Source organism: Amblyomma mixtum, chromosome 5 (assembly GCF_055824585.1).
Source record: "Amblyomma mixtum isolate Tamu chromosome 5, ASM5582458v1, whole genome shotgun sequence".
NCBI classification, from domain to species: Eukaryota; Metazoa; Arthropoda; class Arachnida; order Ixodida; family Ixodidae; genus Amblyomma; species Amblyomma mixtum.
Genome location: NC_143016.1, coordinates 34,688,536 through 34,708,280, shown reverse-complemented (window position 1 = coordinate 34,708,280; position 19,745 = coordinate 34,688,536). Strand labels below are relative to the sequence as shown.

General features: G+C 45.1%; 1 protein-coding gene across 1 annotated transcript in view; it reads right to left on the bottom strand.

Moving 5' to 3' along the window:
• Window positions 1–19,745, bottom strand: part of LOC149341727 (corticotropin-releasing hormone receptor 1-like) — a 177,014-nt gene that overhangs the window by 62,596 nt on the left and 94,673 nt on the right. The window contains exons 3-4 of the mRNA XM_089543891.1: window positions 13,382–13,467; window positions 10,741–10,847 (exon numbers count right to left, since the gene is read on the bottom strand). Of these exons, the coding sequence (XP_089400017.1) occupies window positions 10,741–10,847; window positions 13,382–13,467 (193 nt within the window). The remainder of the gene's footprint in view (window positions 1–10,740; window positions 10,848–13,381; window positions 13,468–19,745) is intronic.

Here is a 19,745-nt window from a genome sequence, read left to right as displayed (position 1 = left end):
TCGAAAAGTCCCAAACACTGTTTATCCATCAACAGCTTGCTGTATTGAGCTGTCAGCCCCAGCGGGGTAGATGCAGGCAAGTTTAGCGAAATAAGGAACAAGCTAAGGCCCCAGTCTACGATGGTTATCTCTTGTTAGATGGTAGCTGTAGTATCTTTTCAGCAACAGGATCAACACTGTCAAGCAGCGGCAGCCTTGAAAGGCATTGTTGGAACACCAATCCATATTCATGTCGCAATACTGCAAGAAGAGGGAACGTCAGATAAATGTTCTAAGCTGCTTCTGACAGCGATACTTTGCGCCACTACTCCATATGACCCACTGCCATTGGGCGTCAGAGCCTGTGACGTGACAGCTGGCAGCTAGCAAACAACGTTTGTCGGCAGTTTCAGTATCGAATGCGCTGCTGATAAAATGGCAGGAACGGGGACTGAATCTAGGAAAAGTTACAAAATACCGCCATAACTTTGTTATCTCAACAAAGAAGAAATATCATATTAATTTCTTAAACAAAGGCGGCTACACTAAAACAAGCCTTGGGGCGTAACTGCCAAAATTGCCTCCTAATGAATCTGTATAGGCCACATATCCTACGCGAACAACGAGCGATAGTATATTGTTCACTTTGAGGAGACCATTAATAACAAGAAAAAGCAAAACTTTTTGTTGACACACTTGCGTTCAAGTGATGCCATAAAGATAGCCTATCGTTGAAAATCGACGAAGCGGAATTTTAGCCGTCTGCGGATATTAAACAAACATAAATAAGCTCCGAAAGAATACAACTCACGAAGAAATAGTAAAATAGAGCTGAAAAAATAAAACAATTAAGCTGCCTATATATTCACTGCGATTGTTTTTCCGATTGATTTCGTAGTTTTCCAGCAAAGTTTTCCACATTAAATCGGCATCTTTCTTTTTGAGCAGGATTTCTGCATTAAATTTGGACCTGACCTACCCTTACAGAAAAGGATTAGAGCTGGCAGGTCCTCTTTAAAGGATTTAATGTGATATTTGCTACAATCGAGACAGGGAGAACGGTGAGAAGACGCAAACAAAATCCACTAGCGGGATTATACCCGACTGCACTCTTCCTGGATCAGCGCAGAGGGCGAGCAGAGCAAAAGAGAAGCCAACAGTAAAAGCAAAGTAACGCGATATGAAGGAGACTGGGAAAATGAGAAAATTCCGTTCTGCTCGACACTAGCGAACACAAATTTGTGTCGCTGCCGACAGCGCTAGAGGGTGAGGAAGCAAAACAAAACACCTCAGAAGCTGTCGGAGGTATTCCCAACAATATCGAGGCCACGCGACACTGCCACCTCGCGAGAAATTTGTCCTTGTCCTTTCTCGCTCTTTTTTTTTTTTTCGAGAAACGAAGAAACTTGAGCGCTCGGGTCGTCGCGCATCCTTCGCCGAGCAGACAGGCGCCAAGTGAGGGGAGGCCTGCATCATCACCGAAGGAATGCTGTAAACATAAGGAAAGTGTTGTAAGCGCAACGCCTTATGTGAAACATAAGCTCTGACGCCCCTCGTTATTTTCTATCTCGCTCTCCAAGATCGTCAGCGGTGTTTAATAACAAATTACTCTGAAAAGTTGACAAATAAAACTGTCAATCTAGATCATCAGCTATGAGCAGAAGTGTGCAGCTTAGCCAGCAACAATCAATCATTGTTTTGTTCGGCTCGAAAGATTCAAGGCACTCCTGAAAGCTGCTATGCGGTTGTACCTTGTGAAAAGTTAGAGGTGTGGTACTTTCTTTTTTTTTCAGTTCTCGCGTTTACTTTCGAACTGCGCAAGCGTGACGCGTGTCTTACCCACAATATTCGCCCACATGGACATAGTTTGAAGGACTTCAGGCGTCAAAACGTGCTGTACAGACCTGGGGAGAAAGTTCTCCCGGGAAATGGCTGCTTGATGTGTTTTCAGGAAATGGGTGTGGAGTGTTTCTGTGTTATTGCTTCTCTTGTGATGAACACAGGGTCCATCGCACTTAATTCTCTTTAGCTACTTAACGCCTGAAATTTGCATGTTTTGTTCGTCGAATACTTAAAAGTATTCTTATTAAAGTTATTCCTGCCTGTTGTTGGGCATTTGTTGCATGTACTTAATGCATTAAGGAAGACCTTTTCGCACTAACAGCAAAAATAACACACCAACAAACACTCTCCTGGCAAGCGGTGTTTTGTAGTGCTTGGGCGTTTGCGTTTCTTCGGTACCATGCTTGTCACTAACGGCATGCATATCATCCTTCGAAACAAATGAAAGTTAGAAATGCGATAAAAAAATGCCTTTTAGGTGAGAACGAGTAATCCTCATACCGACGAAGCGAGTGCGTACTGCTACGAGATGGCACCCTGCCTGGTACAGCTTTTGAATAAAATTACGCTAAGCGTGTTATTGTTTGTCGCGGTTTCCAGCTGATTATTTATTGCGTGTAACTTCATGATATCTAAAGTAAACTGATACCGATCCAGTAAATATATTTATTTATTTGACGTTAATACCAACGTAAACCAGTGGTTCACAATTAAGAAAACATCGATGAGACGAGAAGTGGACAAGGATGACGACTTTTACTTACAATAAAAGAAGCAGGAAAAAGCCGGCTATGATTGAGTCAAAGCCTCGATAAGCTTGGGAGGCAAGAATGAACTTTTTAAGCATGAAATGCTTTTAGCTCCCGTTGTCGGCAGTGTGGTGACGCCACGCCGAGACCGAGAACCAACATTCGAGCATTGAATTCCACTCATCCGGGCACTGAATTCCACTCATCCGTGCACTGAATTCCACACATCCGGGAGCTGAAACGAGAGCATCCGGGCACCGTACGAGATTTAACGAGACTCTCTAAGAGAGAGGGCCGCTTAGAGCAACAGAGGAGCTCCAGGGCGAGAAGGGCTTTGGGCGCAAAAACTGCTTCCGCACCGTCCCCAAGGATAGCGCAGCGGTCCCACACTCACGCATGTAAAAGACCGGCCACTGGGCCTTCAGCTCATGACGTTTCCCTCTTTGGCAGGCAGATGTATACACGCTCGCGGAGTATTCGAACGCGCTGCATATACATTCTTGTCAGGCCTGCGTCTCGTCGTGTCCGCGTACGCTTCTGCATCGCCTTGCATTTCAATGCCGCCACTGTCACAGCTGCTTAAACCGAGCAATGGAGCCTGACAGAAACCGGCTACAGCTGACGAGGGAGGGCGGAAGAGATTCCCCAGACACTCAAAGGAAACGACTGCGTCCACATGGACCAGTGAACAGAATGTGTGGTGTGGTGCGGTGTGGTGTGTTGAACACTAGACCCATTTCAATATTTTCACTAGTACCATCTACAACCAATGTGTTATGCCCGTAAACATTTCATGATTACTCCACTCTCGGTTACGGGAGAGGCAGAGATTTTTTACCTTTACGCACAAGAGTTGTTACCCGTAAACATAAATTGTATTCAAGGAACGTAATGCTACATTATTGTAATTTACAATCACACTGACAGAAGCAATGAAGCGGAAATAAATGGTGATATATGACGCAAACTGGAACACACACTTAGATGCAACCAGATATCAAACACTTCCAGATACCATCATCTCTAAACTCGTTCTGTATTTGTTTGCGAAGTCCTAGCGCTGTGTCCAGTCATTTCCTTCTCACCGTCTGTAGTATTTTTTTTCTTGCGCTAGTTACAATGTCGTAGCTGTCTACCAAACTCTAATAGCCCAACATTGTTTTTAATCAAGTCTTTACGTTTACATGCAGTTTCCTGTGATCAACAGTATGCAGCCACTCGATGGGTCATGTTAACGAACCCTAAAATAGCCCTGCGAAACATTTTATCATGTTTAGAGCACATAATCACCAGCCAGCTTCGTGTGCACTCAAATACCAGCATCACTTGGCAAGCTTAGTTGGCCACTGTGCAGCATTCTACTAGATTCCATCAGGTCCTGGCACTAGAAAATTATAAATCGGAAGAAGTGGTGTACAAAGTGCATACCGCAATTCCGGAACGAAGTGATTTACAATATTCTACGCATGATTAATCGCAGAAATGAGCGTTTACAAACTCAGGCATTCACCTGCCGACTCATAATCGCGGTTTCCTGCATTTCGCCGAAAAGCCCCCCAAAGACAAAGATTTAGCGTCAACATCGTCGTCCGGAAATGCTTTAGCATAGGCTCCATCTGAACATGGTATTTATGAGCAGCTGTTGGTGCCACATGGGACTAGCCATCAGCCCCGCTATGACCACTGTGAGTTAGCTTGTTCATACGGGAGTAGATGCTAACGGGACCACCTGTGCAGATGCCACTAACACTGTAATGAATTTTCGATATGCGTCCCCCTTTCGTTCCCTTTGAAACCGCGGATTAGACTTGTTTTTGCCTATCTGCGAGAAAATTCCCTTCTTTACTAGAAAACCAAAGAGCGTTGACTGTCGCTTATGCATTTTGACTGGTTTTTGTTAGAAAAAGGCATTGTAACTTGAGTAAAAAGAAAACTGCGCAAGCTACGTGCAATAATGAGGTTGTCAGCGCAAAATTCTAACCCATCTGAGTCGTTAGCAAGCAATGAGAACTATGCAGAAGCGATAATTTTCAGAAGCCCATCATCTGATACAAGCCTTAACTTTTTATTGCGAAATCAGTGTATCTGATCCCTTCCCTACTCTTCCGAAAATCTGGTGTCTCATGTAGTGAAGCCTCCAGACCAAATGAAGAGCAGCCATCACCCTCCACCTTTACCTCGAGGAAGCGCCATCCAGCAGTCACCTCACTACAACTAGGAGCTTCCCACACACACACCACCATGCTCAATCAACCTCCCCATCCCACTCCTGCCCACATTCACCTTCCAGAAGTGCCATTCACTAACAACCCACCCACTCACCCAAATCTACCCTCCAGAAGCACCCCCCACCAGCCACCTCGCCACACCACCCTCCAGTTAAAAGGCTCCCCACCCACCTACAGCCACCCTAAACCCACCTCCACTCTCACTCTCCACAAAATTACTGTCGTGTGTTGTGAAGGCTCGGCTTACAGTAAAAACATTTTGTAAAGTAAAAACATCGAAACAATCGGCGAGTTTTACCGCATCAAATGTCTGACCGTGCCGAATATTTTTTTTTTCTCTTCAAGGGTGACACCCTAAAGTCTTTCGATTTACTCCTTTGTTTTTTGAAACTTAGTGGCGCGAACGCCGACAGCCCAATTTCGTCGATGCGCGTTGAGACAGATGTGCTTTAGACAGACGCGTTTAGACCTTCACAGTTGCTTTCAGAGAGTACAGACCAACCGGGAAAAAAAAAACGCTCAAAAGCTGTTTCTTCGCCATGCTGGCAGGCTGAAATTTTTAACGTTGGTGAATTCGGAACTATTGTAAAGAAACAGCAGTGAAATTTAATTTCAACATGTCCTGATGCCTTTTTAACTTCAAAATTCGCGGGTGACGTTCCAAACGAAGAACAAAACCTGCCTAGCTGTGCCTAAAAATAACGGCTCATGAAAAGAGGCTCAAGATGCGCATACGTGCAATTTACCTTGGCCCTTTTACCATGGCAACAAGAGATGATCGCAGAGAGTGCTGCTGACAGGGCTAGCAATATTACTTCATTTTTCAGGATCCAACTTTCTTTTGTATTTTACTTTAATTTTTTTATTATCTTTATTGCGGGCAATCGAGTTGCGAACGATTTGATAAATTTTACAAGCCCATAACGCTCGGGCTCGTACAGTTGGTGTAATTATCACTGAAGCGAATAAAAGATCCTACTACGTAGGAAGAAAAATGACTGCCATTATCATAAGTACCTCGGCAACAGCCTTCAAACGGAGGCTTTTCCGGGTGTACATCATGATGATGGAGAGAGAAGTCCTACCGTGCGGTGTAGCTTTCCCCATTCTTCCGCAACATTAATTTTTCGCAAAGCATCGTTTAAGGATCCTCTGAGACGCCCCTGTGTTTACGTCCGAAATATCTTTTAGGGCTGCCGGTACCTCTGTGGAGCCTCTTTTCTATGAAGGCCTTGGATTTCGGGATAGTTAATGAGAAGTTTCTTCAGATCCTGTATCTACTTAAAGATCAGTGGCTTTGTACTTCGCACTCTTACAGGGTTTAATGGCTCAGAGAGAAATTGCAGCCTGCGTCTATCCATCTCATTGTTCTTTTTTTTTTGCGTCGTAGTGCGGTTTGTAAAGCTTTTGAAAGTCTTTCCTTTCTCTTAAAGGGAAGCTGAAGAGTCTTTTGAATTCATTACAAGGCTCACGTGTGGATGTAGGAACCTTATAAATCATGCGGGTGATTTTTTTTTGACAGATTCATAACTTAGGAGGGACGTAATCGCCGTTTAAAATTGCGCGGTAGCTCCGCCGTCCACCGTCCGCCGAGCGCTGCTGATGACCCTCACGATGCGAGCCGAAACCGGAAACCGCGGAGTGGTGACGTAAACACCGGTGATCCGTCGCATCGCAGTCTCCGCGACCGTGCTTGTTTCTGCGTGCGTGCCATCATAAGCTTCTTCGAGCTGCCGTGTGTTCCTGTATTTGGGCATTTATATGTTTGTGGTCAGGTAGAGAAACGTCTGCAGCATCGAATGAAGCAGTGGACCCATCATGCCGGCGTTCTGCGCGGCCTTCGGCTGCACGAACATCCGCGGCCGCGACGATAGGGTCTATCATTATTTCCCTCAAAATAAGAAGCTATCCGCGAAGTGAGTCGCTGCTCTGAAGCGAAGGGATTTCAAGTCGTCAAAGACAACAGTGCTGTGCTCTGGCCACTTTCGTGATGAAGACTATCACCAGAGCCTGTCGGCAATGCGTTCATTGGGCCTTTCAGCAGACAGCTCGACTGAAACCCGGCGCAATACCTTCTGTTTGCTTTCTGATAATTTCATTAATTTCTTGGCCGCAGCAGCAGCAGTCTTCTTCATTCTCCACTGGAATGCAGCGGACACAGGAGCACCTGTTTTGGAAGTAGAGTGTTTACAATGACATCACTGAACTGCTAGGAATACATTTCTAATAACGCATGTAGTTGTAAAAAATTGCCGACTGCCGCATGGCTTGATACAATGATAATAATATTATTTAATTGTGCGCCAAGTTTGTTACAGCCAGCCTTGCGATTCGTCCTGCTCGGTTGCAGCACGGATCCATCTAGTTAGTGAAAAAATCACTTGCCGCTAGATCTGAGAACAAGCACGATAAAGGTGGCCGCAAACGGATGAAAGTATTCTTACAAGGACTTGTAGCATGAACAAACTCGCCTAAGCAAGGATTTTAATTTACTGCTAGCTCCCATCTTGGCACGCAGAACGGAAGGCGCGCGTTTGTCACCTAGACGAGTTCTGTCGCAAAGCGCTGCGCACTTCTGTTTTACGAGTGTGTTACGAACCGAGCCGGCATGCAGCGACCATGAAGTGGTGCGAGCATAAAATTTGCGTGCAAAAAGAGCCTGATAACTTCTTGCGCATGCCAATGATCTGTGTGGATTACAAGCAGATTTGCGGCAGCACCGATAAGCGGCAAGACAAAAATGCCGACGATAGCATCCCGCTTATATTGTATCAGGAAAATTATGTGGAGCAGTGCTATACTGCATTTGCTCGCCTCAAAATTCATCTATTGTATCTCTGAGTGTATTTTGACAAGAAAAGTATACTACCAAAGTCATTTCCAATACGTGGAGATGCTGACACTTCGCTTTCATCCGAGTCAAAATGACGGCTTGCGCCAGCATCGTTTCTTTCTTGGAGAGGTTTGCTCTTTGCAATTGGTTCTAACATGTAGGGGATGACGCCAAGATACTACGGGTAATCTTCGATGTGCTCCATCGTCGTACAAGAAGCAAACCAACATCCTCGAACCACCGAGCGCCGCGCTTCATGTGCAGCGGCGGCGGCCGAGCCGGGCCGACCGAGCTAGCGCCATTGTTGACGTCACGAGGCGCCCAACCAATCATAGGCGGCACGAGGCGCGCGAGCTCGCCTTAGGCTGCTGCTGCATTTTTCGCCAAAATAAAATAGGTTTGCGCTTCCCTTTGCCTAATTTCGACGAGAAATTCGAATTCTGAGGGTGGAAAACTGTACAGTGCATCTCTTCACTCAATTTTTCTGGGAAACCTTTCAGCGTCCCTTTAAAAACGCCCCACCCGGTGCCGTGGACTAGCGACAAAGTCGTAAAACATAAAGGCTATTGTTCTGGCACAGGTGAACTGCAGCAAAAGCCGGCTAGTGAGTTAACTTAAGGCGTCCTCGACATAGGCATTGTCTTGTATGCGTCCTCTAAAGTGCCAAGAAATGATTTGTCATCGCGCTATAGAAGGCTTAGTAAGTTTCCAGGTCCACTAACAAAAAAAGGAAGAGCAGCCAGTTTGCTTCTCGTTTAAGGCGTGCTCGACCCGATCCGTAATAAAATATTGGGAGAATGGTTACCACTGAGTAATGGCAATAACAGGGCCATTGTAGCGGTGTACTTCTCCTCCTAGAGTTTTTTTTTTTTTTCTGTCCTAACTCCTTCCCCAACGCAGAGAAGCAGATCAGCAGTTTTTTTGGGCTGTCCAAATGTGGTTTCAAAATATTACCTAGAGGTAAAGCTGGCATCGCCGTCTATGTAAGCTTCTTAAAGGGAACTTCACCCACTGCGGGGAATGATGGGAAGATGGGGTTTCTTATTTGGCTTGGCTAGTGTTGAGCCGAAAATGTGGTTCTGACTCTGAATCGGCTACTGCGCCGCAATGCTCTCTTTTGCGCGCAGATTAAATTGTTTCAGTAGTGCGCTCTTCACCTCAATAAATTTATCTCGAGTGTAAAGCCGGCATGGAAAATTTAACGCCATTTCTTAGATGTTTGCTGCTAGAAGAATCATACTGCAATGGCTGAATCCCCGTTCCATTCCCAACAATGGAAAAGCCAAATAAGAATCGTCATCTTCCCAGTAATCCTGCGTCTCTCCAGGTTGTCACAGTGATTTGTATTAAGTTCTGTGTGTTTATTTAGTATTTCGTTTTATTCTGACAATGAGGCAGGAAATTAATCATGCAGCCCTTTAAAACTGCCATCTCTGATTATTTTTTATTCTCTCAGTCAGCAAGCTACTTGCGAAACGTATCAAGGTTTCCACATTTTTCGCTTGCGAAGGTACATGTACTTTTAACACAGAAGAAACAGAACTGTAGAAATTCATTACGCAGCCATTAATTTTCTTTTGAATAGCTTTAATGCATCCTACGCAAGCCACACATACCACACAGTCACCCATCATTTTTCTTGAGAATGGGGGACTGAAACGAACAGCAAAAAGAATGACAACCATTCATTTTTAAATCATTTCGGGTCTTTACTCAGTCGCCCCAGTGTATTTTAGAAGCCCAGCGCAAAGAAAGAGACCAAACCGGATGCTGTAGGAGAAAGTGTCTGGAGAGAGGAAAAAACGCGAGCGCTGGACGACATTGGTCCCCGTATCAAAGTTTAATACACGCATAAAGGAGGAGGAAAAATAAACGTTTAAAAATAGCAGGTTGATTGATAGCACATTACATAGAAGAGCCGTATTTCAGCACAGCCTAAAAACACAGCACAGAATTTTCTGTCACTGCATTATGTATTCTAGTTTTCCCTATTCTAGGGACAACTTATAACGCCAGCCATTTCTGCAGTATTGCGCAGTCCCCTCTCTTCACAAAGGCACGGGCTCAATCGCGACCACAATAACAGCGCACTGCTTTAAAACTGTTGCTTACGGCAAAATGACAGAAAGTTTTTGCGGTATTTTAGGCCCCGTTCTGCCGCCATTTTCGTCTGGGACTACTTCTGGCTGAGAGGAACCTATAAGAAAATATAAGGACTATTTCGCAAGGTGAGACATTGTGCGTCGCAGATGTTATCGCATGCTGTTTAAAATGTTATCGACGATGTTCTACGGCATAGTGCCACAGGGCCGGCACACAATGAAATAAAACGACGACGAGTGTGTGGCAAAATTTATTTCCACGGCTATTACTATAAAGCGATCAACGCTTTGCGGTCGCTAAAGTGATTTCGAATATTTCTTCCTTTCCGTGTCCCTCGCTCCTCTCTAGGTGCAATAACGCTGGCTGCGCCGATGTTCTGTTGTCAACCTATGCGGCTGTTTGTCCGCATCCGGTGGTATCGTCACTTCCGCCCACGAGCTAAATGAACCAACACACACATCCTTGCATTTTCGCCGCTATGTCAGTGGCCACGTCACTTTATACCATGCGACACTAACAATCTTGACAGGGTCTAACATTTTCCTCTCGCGAAGTGCCTCTAACAGCTGTTGTCAGAAAAGCACTTCCGGCGCAATAGAGCTTGATGGCGCCATGACGCTCGTGTCCCTCTTAACGGCGTCACTTATGACGTCACTTCATACCACGTGATCTTGGCAAACTTGGCAAGGTAGATCAAGACTGCCGCGCAAAGTGCCTCTAACAGCTGTTTTCAGAAAGGCACTTCCGGAGCAACAATGCTGAAGTTCTTTCGCCTTCCTCGGTGGCAGCTGCAACAACAAACAATATCGGTCGTGCCGGTTGTGTAACGCGGCTGTGACAAGGGACAAGGGTGGAACGTCGCTCACCACTTCCTCCTTGACGCCAACGCACGTGTTTTGCTTCCCCGCAGTGAGTGGGAACACAACGGTATCGCTTTTTTCCCCTTTCTTGTTGTTGTTTCGTCCTGCTACTGCCCAGAAAAGAGGCGTACAAGACGACCACTTACTTGAAGTACGTGAAGATGAAGAGCGTCACGCACAGGGCGACCAGGGATATCAGGGAAAAGACGAGCAGGATGTAGCTCGCTATGGCAGGAATGTTGCTCGACCCAGACTGCGAATGGGGAAAGGGGGGAAGAGGGAAGAGGAGGAACAGCGCATACCGTTCGATATCATTGATTGCGAAACCGGCGTTCTTGGCTCGGCATTGGAACGAAGGGAGAAACAAATATGTTTGTGCTACTGCAGGACGCGGGTTTCCTCGACCGACACGTGAAAACATTCGTTCAGTTTACGGGAGAGTCAGAATTGAAATAATTTTTATTCTCATAAAAAAAAATAACATCGCGTGCTCACAGGGAGTTACCAATACACAAGCCGAAAACAGGACCTGTTGTTAGTCCATATAAGAAATTGTGAGGCTAACAAGTCATGCATGTGTAACACAGGATAGCCCAAAAGCAGCAAGCAGCAAGGCAAGGATTGTTGATGGCAGCATATCCTTCTCGACCGAAAGCACGAAAGTAAGCTCGTTCTCAGGATGGGTTAAGCCTACTTTCGTACATTTCCATAGATATTGACGACGGTGCGCATCGTTGGTAGTCAGCCCTTCTTTACACTTGAAGTCGTGTGAAAATCTAAACAACAGATCGCGCGAAGATGTCTTCCTTAAAGCACTGGGAAAGCACGCCGATTTTTTTCAAATGCAAACATTTCGACCTTCCCCGTTGATGGTTTAAAGGTTCTATATGATTTATCGAAAAATAGCGCTTTCGAATTCGATCTGTGGCAAGCTGGAGAATTCTCACGTCAGCATGTATCGCGATGCAAACCAAAGGCGAAACATGCTACGTGCACTCATTTTGCTTTTTCTAGCGATTCAGGTTTCCGCCCAGAGCTGAAAAAAAAGCAATACGATGCACTTGCCTAGCGTCGAACCCTTTTATGCGAAGCATACTACTTTAGCTACCACTTCAGCCCTTCACCGTGGTTATGCGCCTCCAAATCACGTGATACATGACGTCACACCACGTGACACGATGACGTCACGACAGTGGAGAAACGGGGGCCCACCTCGCGCCGTCGCTGTGGTTGTGCGCCTCCAAATCACGTGATACATGACGTCACACCACGTGACTTGATGACGTCACGACAGTGGAGAAACGGGGGCCCACCTCGCGCCGTCGCTGTGGTTGTGCGCCTCCAAATTATGCGACACGATGATGCTTCGCATTCTCCAGGCTTAACCAAGTTAAGCCTCAGCCATTTTTTAAAAAGATCATTCATCAAAAACGGAAATTTGAAAACCTTTTCACCCATTTTATTCAGGATGATGTTTAATATTTAGTAAGAAAAAACTCTAAGACAATCCTTCGTAAATCATTATCGTTATATTCGAATCGGTGAATCGTTATTTTCAAGGTTTATACACTAAAGTCGTTACATTCGAGTTGGTACACTTATTTTCGTTACATCTGAGGTCAATGCACTAGTGTTTAGTCAGAGTTATTAAATACTGCGTCCTACCCATAATGTAGCACGCAAACATGTGCCCGGCAAGCAACATCGCCGTACAGTAGAGTAGAGCTAGAAGCAGGCACTTTCGGCGTCCCGTTTAGAAGGAAAATAACCACCGCAATTTAGGACTCGCAAAAAAATGAGAGAGCTATACACTAACCACAAAAGGTATGAAAGAACAAGCTGAAGGCTCAAAATACAAACAATTGCGATGTCAGAATACTGTTCGTACCCCTTTGTCAAGCAGGGTATATCCTCTGTCAAAGTAACATACACAAAGAAAAGTAAAAGCGGCAATGAGATAGTGAGAATTGAAAGTAAAATTTCCCCCGCTCATTATGAATTAATTAGAAGGCGATTGTAAATTACGTGACCTCTTTTTTTGTTGAGCAATTTTTTTCTTTCAGAACTAGCTTTAAAGAGCAATATATTTGTTGTATACCAACTTCTTGAATTAATATATTTCTACCTCCGAGATGTGCAGGCCAGTAATGAAGAGTAATGGCATTAAAAAAGTAATTAAAGTGACAGACGCTGAGTACCGTGGGTAGCAGCACCGAAAGTGAGATTAAATGTCTGGAATGCAATAACGAACCGATTAGGCCACTGTCCCCTTAGTGCCCTTTTTTTCATTCCTCCCCCACGCTCAAGTGCTCTTCTGTTGAGTCTCCTAGCTCGTTTCTCAAGAAAACGCTGGCTAATGCCCCTTCTGCGGCTTTGTTGAGCTATTTCACTAATGGCGGAATCGAACCGGGGGGAAGGGGTGGGGGGGTCGTTAAAGAAGGGCGTATGGGAAATGGGCAGTCAACGTTGTAAGTCGGAGCCGCTAGGGAATTGCGTCGAGAAGAAATAAAATGCAAAATCAGATCGAAGCTTTTAATGAGTAAAAATCAACGAAGTGCCAAGTTGAAGCAAGTCTTAAAGAGCTCACGACGTTAAAGTAGTGTACAACTTTAAGTGGAGCACGAAGAGAGTATTGTCCTTGAATATAAAAATTTGATGTCCAGTAAACTTCACGCGACGGGCACATTGCAAGGAAACACGACAAGGAGCAAGCAGTAATGCGAACGCAGTTCCGTAAAGAACACTCGTTTTGTGCAGAGACCACTCCTAAGGGCTTTTCGGACTCACCTGTGGCAGTAGATCCAAGCACTCAGTGTAGTTTGTCCAGTTGCCGTGCAGCCAAGTGCCGTTGCTGCCACACTCCCGATGGGCTTCTGGAAAGAGAACCCGGAGCAAGGGGCTGGTAAGATTCATCTTAAAGCAGCGCGAAACACAGGACGTAGTGGAAGAAGCAAGAGACGACACGAGCGCAATCTAACAACTGAATTTTATTTCTAGAAGGGTTAGATATATAAGCAGCAAATACAACGATAAAACACAATGACACATCGTGGTAGCCCCTAAAAAACCCGTACGCGCATGCAGCGGAAGGCTAAAAGCCTCATCTCAACAAAGCCATTTAGCAATCTTAGCACATGACAAGCACCTGCTATCACCCTGTCGCCACACATTCCCCGAGAGCGCGAATCTCTTTTTCCACGAGATTAATAGAAGGCGAGGCGACACATGTTTCAGACTCCTGGCTTATCAGAAACGCCTCAACTAACTCCCTGCAGGTCCGATTTAGGTGACTGAGCAAGATATTTGTCCTGTCCAAATGAGGGAAACAATCTTTACACTACTCGTAGTGCACAGCAAGGTTCGATGGCACTGCCCCTTTCACTCATCTGCGGTGTTCAAACAGCTGCTAGTTTATACAGTAGCCTGTGCGGCCGATGTACGTTTTGCCGCAGGAAAGCGGTATAGAATAAACCACTCCGGTGTTGCAAACGACCAGTAGTTTTGTTGTTGTTGAAAAAAGTCGAAAAGATACGTTTTTGACGGAAACCAAATATTGTCACCCTGATTAACAGCTACCTGTTGGTTTCTCTAAAGTTCGTGCTAGTATTTTCGTTGCGTTATACCTAACAAAGAAAAATATGGTCGCCCACAGCTTCGGCCTGGGGTACAAAACTCCAGCTCTTCATTCCTCATGCAAAAAAAAAAGCAAGATCATCTGCATTAATTTCTCAAGAGGGGCGGCATGTGTGCCGATCGACGATCACAAAGGGGACCCTTCCTCGCGAGTTTACACAAAGATATTTTACTAATCTTTTATTTGGCCTTCATCCCGGGTCTCATCGTGCCCATGGTGGACTAGTGGCTAGCTAGCAGAATTTCATTATGGTTAACACATCTCGCTCTGGCGGCTCGATCGTCATGTCTCTTTTTGTCTGAGTTCAGCGGCGCACAATTTTTTACCGCTTTCAATCGCTTCTCTTCGAGGAGTAAAGTTTTTATTCAAAGCGCCTAAATTATTCCTCGGTGCCAAACTCGTCCAATTTTCTGCAGTTTTCCGCTTCCTTCCCTGCGCACTCAGGCAAGCTACGTTATCGGTGAATAATTACAAGATCATTAATCTTCCCGTCATGATCGAAGATGACCAACTATGTTTACCCTAGTACCTTAAAAAAAGTTACCCTTCTTGCGTGAACCAAAAAACTTTTCTCAGTTGGTAGTTTTCTAATTATTTGCTCTATCGTAAATTTTTATTGTTGTGCTACTCCCAAATTCATTTTTGATACGTAGATTTTTTTTTTACATCATACTAGCGTCTGACGATAATTCAGCCAGGATCTTTCCCATGGTCGTTAATTTTCTGGGAACATTTGTCACTCTAGCTTGCCTAATATCTGAAACAACGCCCAAAACTTTTGTTACTAAGGACGACCAGCAGTATTCTCTTGTATTATGCAACTCACAAATCTGTCGTGCCCACAAAAATATACATAAAAAACTGGTATTACACGTTCGCCCACACCCATGAACCCTGTCAAACAGAACTAACTAAATGCACGTTTTCATTCTCACCACCTTTGTGCGTTTAACAACCCTTTTATGAACAACTAACAACTATTTTGTAACTTATGCAGTGACTTTTTATATTGTTCTGCACCCAAAAACTAAACCTTCACTGCTTTAAAACAGCTTTTAACTACACACTACAACACCGTATTAATACAATTTCTTCTTAATTGTTTGTTTTTTAACAGCTATTGATAAAGCCAACCCGTACATATCTCCTCTGTGCGCAATGCTCACGTCTCATACAGAAGCCCCCCTTCCCCCCTATTCCCCCCGTCTCTCATAGCCTTAGTCGCTTTGGGACGTTAAACCCCATAAAACCAAACCTATTCCCCCCCCCCCCCCTCCCCTTCTCAAAAAAAAAGAACGGGCAGTGCACGTCCCGTCCACTGTGTTTTATGTTCCGCCTGTCCTTCCCCCCATTACTGCTATGTTCCATAATGGAAAGTAGAGAAGCGGCATGTAATGCGAACTGGGTTCTGAATACGGCCATTTATAATAGTCCAGGCACGCATCACGATCTTCAAGAATGCACGATTTTACTGAGCAATAGAAAAAACAGAGAGAGCACCAAATTGGACATCGTGCAAGCAACGAAACAAAAAATGCGACACAAACAACAAGCAGAATATAATTGTATGCATGTGCCGTGTCATTTTGAGTACTGCGATCAGTGACGATGGGAGAGACAGACCTCAGCGATGTGAGCATAAAGAGAAGAGGAAAGTCCCGAAAGATGTGAGACGTGATTTTAATCTCATAACACAGCGAATGCAAGAACTCGCAAACTCTTCGCTATTATCTTGGTTAACAAGTCAGGCATTACGGATATTGTAACCCCCCCTCCCCCTCCACGTACTACTCCATTATTCCCTTCTTGTCCCTTCACTGCTGCAGAAACGAGCAAAAAAATAAAAGGTGTTGGCAAATGATGCAACACATTGCCAATGCGCATCTACGGAGCATAAAGATTGTTATTAAATAGCTATAAACCTCGACTCTTTGACAAGCTGATAGTATTTAAAAGGTGTAAGTCGCTTCATACACTTGAAAGGCATGTGGCCTGAATTGTCCTGAAGAAACCCCTTCACCGCATTTACTTTCCTCAGTGTTACATCTCGGGCTGATATTTTGTGAAGAATTAATAATGCCACTATTGCTCGCGCTCTAAGATTAAAAAGGTCGAGTCGTTGTAGAAACAAGAGCAAAGCCTTTTTTTATGCTCAAAGTGCCGCTTTACGGCCTACTGTATAAGAAAAGCGAAGTTCTGTTTTATTAAGCTCAATCCTGCGTTTTAAACCTTCGACAAACTGTGGTGTAAGGCACAGTAAATTAGGAATGGTTTACTTTTCCCGGATTTGACAATTTACTGATGCTTCACAATGGAAACAGCGCAAACTTCACGAGGTACGCAGAAAGGAAAGACGAGACACAGGCGCTTTGTCTCCTCACGACAAGTGCAGCTTGTCGTGACTATGGGTATTAGTATTGATGAGTATTAGTTGAGAATGTGATTTATCTTAGTCAACACTTTTCCCCCATTTAATTCAAATGTACGCACTCTTCGTCCCGTAAGCACTAACACACGTTCATAATGCTCCTTATCTTCCAACGTGAGGCTTCCCTTAATCCATGACTGTCGTGACTGGCGATGCACGACAGGAGGGGGGGGGGGGGGGGAGAGCCGTGCCCTTAGTTGGCACCTTGCGCAGTGCGCTCGCACCATAGCTCTCACATGAGGGTGCAACTTTTTCAGCAAAAAGCTAAGAAACTGAGTCAATTACTCGGCAGCTCACTCCCGCCTTTGCAACAAAACGACTTGAATTTTAAGTAGTGTACAAATTTCAAGAGTACTAAGAACCTGTCAGACACCAAACACAATGTTGGCGTGATCCGCAGGAAAATATAAGCCGCGTGAAATGTTTTAAATTAAAAGTAATAGCTTCCTCCACAGGGTAAGCATGGAAGAAAAAATGAAACTTTTTCCTCGAAGTTTTACTTTGCTGAAATTCGATGTGCAACAATTTTACCCAGCTGAGCAGAGCAGTGGCGCCTCGAAATGGTTAAAAGGAAAGCCTTAGGCATTTCGAAGGGGCTCATCCCTTTGAATTCACCAGCCGTAGGCTCTGTTCAGTGACAAGGACAAAAAAGAAGGTAACAACGCAAGTAAAAAGAAAATAACAGCGTGATTTAATGCTAGTCAGGAACTAAAAGAGTGCAACCAAGCGAATGAGGACAAAAACTGGCAAAAAGTAACAAAAAAGCCGTCAGTCGCACGTTGCGTTTATATATTTGTGAACACTGCGCCAATTAGGAAACTTCTGGTCAGAACCTGCGGCAAGTATCCTTTATATAACACTTGAAGACCACAAAGCCTATTTCGCTGCTACATTTGAGCAAGAAGCGAGACCTCTCCTCGCTTTCATAACAGTCCAAGGCCAGCTAGCTAGCTTATCGAGTAAGCGCGAAACTGATTCCTTCCTATGTGAGCCCATAAGTACCAGAACGAAAAAGCTCTCCCAAAAGGCGATGTGTTTCCGGCCGCCGTGCCATACGGTCGTCAGCGAATATCCTCTCCGACCCATTTCAGTTCCCATGGGAGGAACTCGTTGACGCTAGGTGCCACCGTCAGCGGTGTGCTCCTGCAACAGATCTCGTCGCATTACTTAAAGCAGGTTTTGAAATATCGCTGCAGGAAAACAAGTTTTCCGTGGCCTGTAGTCGGTTTCTATTCTCCTTAGACATTTCTTCCGCTCTAGTCCCAGTCTCCAACAGTCGCTTCTCTCAGCGCTGCTGTGTTCTGACGCAATCATACTTTCCTCGCTATGGGTGGGATAGCTGTTGGATCGCGTGCGCTTGTACGTTAGATGAATGTGCGCTTATCCGTTTTTATCTCATACACAAAGAAAATACACTTCAGACGCTTTTTGAATGTGTCGTAAACTTTCCGGCAAGTCCTAAGGCGAAAACTACACACGCTTCTTATCGTTTTTCTTTCTTTGCATTAATGCTCACGAAGTCCCGCGAAGCTAAGAAAACGTGGTAGGACCCTAGCAAAAGCCCGTTTCGACTGCCTCTGTAAAATGACCAGTGAAAGACCACGTTGTGCTAAGACATGTGTTACGAGTAAACAAAAAGAAACGAAGAAGCAAATGAGAAAGTAGGAGCTCGATTGCCGCTACTGTTTCTCTGACAAGTAAAGCAACGATATATAAAACACAGACAGATCGCCCCACGTGTTTCCCAGTCGGAAGCGACCGTGACAACCTTGAATTGAAACGGCCTCTTTATCGACCGGTTGCTGAGCACGATACCATCCTCCCCTACTGTGCGAAAAGCGGAGCGAAGCGTATCCTCTCACATTTCTGTATATAAGCGTAAAGAACTCAAATAAGCGATTTAAAATAAACAACAAGAGGGACAAGCAGGAAAGCCGGCCAAGACGAGAATCGGTGAAACGAGTGATGGCTTCTTCAATGCCGTGATCAAATTAATCTGGGCCAGTTCCGTCGCCTCCGTGTCGGAAGCAGCGTCTGCTTTAGCTGAGAAGCTGCAGAAGCGGCCAGGCTGTAGCTGACAAAAAACAGATTTGAGGGTGATTTTCTTGGCGCGCGTCGTCCCTTCTGTTTACGTCGCTTCAGCGTCGTGTGCAAAGTAACTCTCAGACTAGCAGTAAAAGCAGGGGAAACAAACGGCAGAAAGAAAGATTGCTCAAGGATTCCACTCGAATAACAGGCGCTGTGAGATACCGGTTGCCTTTTATGTCACAGATGAAGGCTCGAACAGGAAAGCTCCTTTTTGGAACATTGTTTCGTCTCATACGAAGCGAACCCAAGCCTGTTTTGTTTCCAGCTTACATTGAGTTGTCGTGTTCGAACATTTTCGCTGTTTCATGCATCTTTCAGTTTACAGTGATGACCACCAGTGAATATATTGGCAGATATACGCGACACGGACCGAATGCTCCTTGTCCGCTGAAACGGGGAAGGCACTGTAATGTAAAGGCACCGTGACAGTACGCCGTGTTGTGTGTCTGCGTGACTGAAGGAACATGCCCTGCCGTCTCCTTCGTATACATCAAAGTTTCATAGCGTCCCGCCTGGACGTAATAGAAGAATTGCACCCTTACTCTTTCTAAACATACTCGAAAGATATTTTTTTAAGCATGAAATGCTTTTAGCCCCCGTTGTCGGCAGTCGACGGCACGCCGAGACCGAGAGCCATCATCCGGGCACTGAATTCCAGTCATCCGGGCTCTTAAACGAGAACATCCGGGCACCGTACGAGACTTTACGAGATTTAACGAGACTCTCTAAGCCCTCCTACGCGACCGGCATGCAAGCGCCGGTTGGTCTCCAAAGGAGTCACAAAAAATAATTCCTGCCAGTGCCTTCTCAATGTTTATCAAGATATCAGTCGCTGTGCGTTTGATAATGCACGGAATTATAATTTCCGATTTCTAATAACGCGTGCAAAAAACACATAAATGCCACGATACACTTCGTTGTCATACGTGATCTCTTAGGGGCTTCGCGCATCGAAGCAAAGCCGCGCAGGCGCACAGGGGCCCGGGGGAGAAGCGCTGCGT